At 38.5% G+C, this 3,775-nt stretch overlaps 1 protein-coding gene across 1 annotated transcript; it reads left to right on the top strand.

The window, feature by feature from the left end:
• The first annotated feature begins 1,070 nt into the window (after positions 1-1,070).
• orai1b (ORAI calcium release-activated calcium modulator 1b) lies at positions 1,071-3,417 on the top strand. Its single transcript, XM_042509397.2, has 2 exons — positions 1,071-1,416; positions 2,278-3,417. Exons 1-2 carry the CDS (start codon positions 1,303-1,305, stop codon positions 2,833-2,835), a joined length of 672 nt encoding a protein of 223 aa, XP_042365331.1. The 5' UTR covers positions 1,071-1,302; the 3' UTR covers positions 2,836-3,417.
• Positions 3,418-3,775: the final 358 nt, after the last annotated feature.

Genomic DNA, 3,775 nt, shown 5'->3' with positions numbered 1-3,775 from the left:
TGGACAACGTCACGGCATGTTACTTCACCGCTTTTCAACTGGGCTTCACAAAGAAGAGACATTTATCACCTCAAACCGATATCTGATTGTTCGTGGGCGAAAACAAAAACATGAAATCAGTGTTATAACATAGTCCAGCCCACATTGTCTGAGAAAGGGGCGTTAAACTAGCTTTTGCTGATCATATGTTATCTTTTTATCTACTTTCATTCATTCTACTCATAGCTGAATCCTATTGAAGGTACGCTGGATGTGACGTGTATCACGTGACAGGTGTAATCCGTGCAAGTTAACGTATTTTAACCACACATTGAACGTGATAATTACATATGTGTTAACTAATCGTATCCCTTAACAGAGGAAAGGCAACTCTTTTTTAAAATTTGAAATTCTTTATTAACAAACATGCATACATACATACAACAGACTGAAAATGCCAGGGGTAGGCTCCGTGAAGAAATATACCCTTTACAGTAAAAGGGAAATTTGTCAAACATATGTTAGTCATTACTGCCGTTTTGTTTTTAAAGCCTCTTATTGTGGTGCTATATTGTTTAAGCTCGTGTAAGAAAAGTTCAGTCGGTTTGTAATCTGCCCATCTTCTCTTGTGGATGTGATATCTTCCCAAAAGTAAAAGCAATTACACATAAAATAATTACTTTCTTCACCTCATGGCTTCCCAAATACATTTTTGAAAGTCTTTATCTTGCAATTGAATCGTTTGTCCAGTTTTCTCTCTTATATAAAGTTGATCACCCACCCAAAATATTCTAACGCACATAAAGTTATAAAACAGATGACGTATTGTTTCTTCTCCTAATTCCCAGAAAGTGCGAGAAAACTCAATATCGTGCCTAAATCCCTCTTCTCTGGATATTTTTGATGCAATATTCTATGGGAAACCTCATATACATTAGTAATAAGACAAAATTTGTCCCCAACTAACCAAACTTTCTGCCAGAGTTACAGCTTGTGTTTATCCGAAGAGTTATTTTTGGTAACATCCACTTCCGATGAATATAACTCTTTTAGATGTGTTGATGATTGCACAGAGGAAATGCAGCGGGCACTTGATTCAGCGGCGGATGTTCGCCTCCGAGCGCGCAGCCTTATGGGTAATGTAAGGTGCAGACAGTATAACACGCTGAAGAAAAAAACAGCTTCCGCAGTTCCGTCAGCTGGCGAGGGTACATGTTTTGTACCCTGTTGGCATGTTGAGGGCTTGTTTCTGTCGTGTTCCGCAGGAGTAACGAGGTAACTACGTCCCCGGTGCTCGCGCAGTTCTTGGATAACGGGAGCAACATGAGTCTGAACGAGCACTCACTGCAAGCTCTGTCCTGGAGGAAGCTGTACCTGAGCCGGGCGAAACTGAAGGCTTCAAGCCGGACATCAGCTCTGCTCTCTGGATTTGCAATGGTAACATTATCCTCTAACCATCCACGAACTCCGAGTCACGATTACACAGTAGTGATTGTGTATAAAGGCAGGGAGAAAAGAAGTGAGACAGAGGGTAAAGTGTGACAGTTACGCTCAATAGTTTTTATCATTACATGTATAAACTTCCATTAGCCCACTAAAAATCACCACTGATCTCATCATACATTAGTATATGATTAGTAAACTTCTCTGGCTGACACCATATTCAACAGCTTTGCAATAAACAGCGATGGTTATAATAATAATGGATTTATTACTGAAAAAATGTCCATAGCATAACAGACAATAGTCTATTTAAAAATATACACAATAATTTAAAAAAATACACAGAAAAGATACACAACACTACATTATAAAAGTTCATACAAAACAGGTTAAATTCAAGAGACAGCACCAATAAACAAACTGGAGTGCCAGCGGCTCCACAGTCTTAAGTAAAATGCTACATGGTTTTGAGGTTAATAATGTTAAGTTTATAAAACACTAAAAAACAACTAATGGATAGTTTGTAATTTTTAAATATTTTATTATAGCGATTAATTGTGAATCAGAATTTTTAAAAATCATGCTCATATAAATCTTTTTTTTTTATTTATTTATTTTTTTACTGCAAATCAAATGTCGCTTATCTGTCTAATAAAGGTGTCCCAGATTTCCAGTAGCACTTGGATGCTTTTTTCTTTTTTCTTCTGTGTAGTAAAGTAGATCTCTTAAGCTGTTAGAATAGCGTCATATGAAGGGCCAAGACATTTGCATCATAATTAAAAATGACGCTGAAGGTTAATTTTGTGTCCCAGTATTCACCCTATTTCCTGTTCTCTTCCTATTACTTCTTTGCAGGTTGCCATGGTGGAAGTGCAGCTGGATAACAGCTATCCTTACCCACCTGCTCTCCTTATTGCCTTCAGTGCCTGCACCACTGTGCTGGTGGCTGTCCACCTGTTTGCTCTCATGGTCAGCACCTGCATTTTACCCAACATAGAGGCTGTCAGCAACGTCCACAACCTCAACTCTGTGAAGGAGTCTCCACACGAGCGAATGCACCGACACATTGAACTGGCATGGGCTTTTTCTACAGTCATTGGGACTTTACTCTTCTTAGCTGAGGTGGTTCTACTCTGCTGGGTTAAATTTTTGCCAGTTAAGCCCAAATCATCCAGTAATAACACAGTTTCAGCTGGTGTGGCTGCAGCTATAACCTCCACGTCTATTATGGTCCCCTTTGGTTTAGTCTTCATAGTGTTTGCAGTGCATTTCTACCGCTCCTTGGTCAGCCACAAGACTGACAGACAGTTTCAGGAGCTGGAGGAGCTCTCTAATCTCACCAGGCTACAGAATGAGCTGGACAACAGAGGGGAGTCGTCTATCCTGCAGTCTCCAAGCTCACATTTCCCATAGTGAATTATGATGGATACAGCTATGTTTGTACTCTGACTGCTTGGGATATCACCAAGCCAGAAGCCACAGTATTGGCTTCTAGTTGTTTTTTTTACAGGAATGAAGATGTCTCACCTCTTTGTTGTGAAATTTACTTTTGTGAAGAGTATTTTTAGTGAAACACGTTTGATCAACTGTGAACTCAAAAATCTGCCGTAATGCATGTGATTTGGAATTGGAAAGTCGTAGACCGAATTGAAGTCTTAATGATGATAGCTGCTTAATGTATCCCTTCATGGCAGAGACAACTTAACAATAACTTGGAATCCTGTCTGTTGCCTGCTGCATTTATGTGCCTGTCAGTGAACACTGCATTTGTTAATATATATTGTTGTGTTTTGTAAACCACAAGTAATTAACTTGTTCCTCTTTAATCACTGTGTACGTGATTTATTTTAATGTCCGCCCATTTGTTTTTGGAATGCTTGCTGTTTGTGTAAACTGACTCAACAGCTACTAAATCTACAGTATTATTAGTACCATATATTTGCTGACATCTGTAGCTCAGGCTGTGGTGTAAAAATAAACACTTTTTTTTATCAATCAGCATTTAAAGTTTATGAATTTCAAAAAAATATATATATAACTTGAACATTTTTTAAATGCAACATTTTAAGTTCATGAGTAGTTGTTACCTGTCATCACGCTTATGCTGGATGACCAACTGATTTAGTCCTGTCTGATGGTTAATTGTAATTTATTCTCTTGACACTTGAGAATTTTAAGAACTGTCATTCACATTCCAAAGTCCTTGGACTATTTGTTTATATTAGACACTTCCCTCTGTGCTTCATTTTGTGAAGTCTGAGCTCTCCAATTCTCTCACAGATCCTGAAGTAGCATGTTGCTTTCATTGTTCACTCTTGGGAGTACCCATGGAGTGCAATCAAGCTTGTGTTTA

This window comes from Plectropomus leopardus, chromosome 20 (assembly GCF_026936395.1).
Source record: "Plectropomus leopardus strain MGB_pleo_1.0 chromosome 20, ASM2693639v1, whole genome shotgun sequence".
Taxonomy (NCBI): Eukaryota; Metazoa; Chordata; class Actinopteri; order Perciformes; family Serranidae; genus Plectropomus; species Plectropomus leopardus.
Note: the sequence above shows the minus strand (reverse complement) of the source record. Positions and strands in the feature narration are given on the sequence as shown.

What these genes read in the sequence shown, in the direction of transcription:
- orai1b (XM_042509397.2), top strand. Translation starts at nt 1,303, where the DNA reads ATGAGTCTGAACGAGCACTCACTGCAAGCTCTGTCCTGGAGGAAGCTG. An exon ending in TGCTCTCTGGATTTGCAATG is followed by an intron (nt 1,417 to 2,277) that starts GTAACATTATCC and finishes ACTTCTTTGCAG; the next exon opens with GTTGCCATGGTGGAAGTGCA.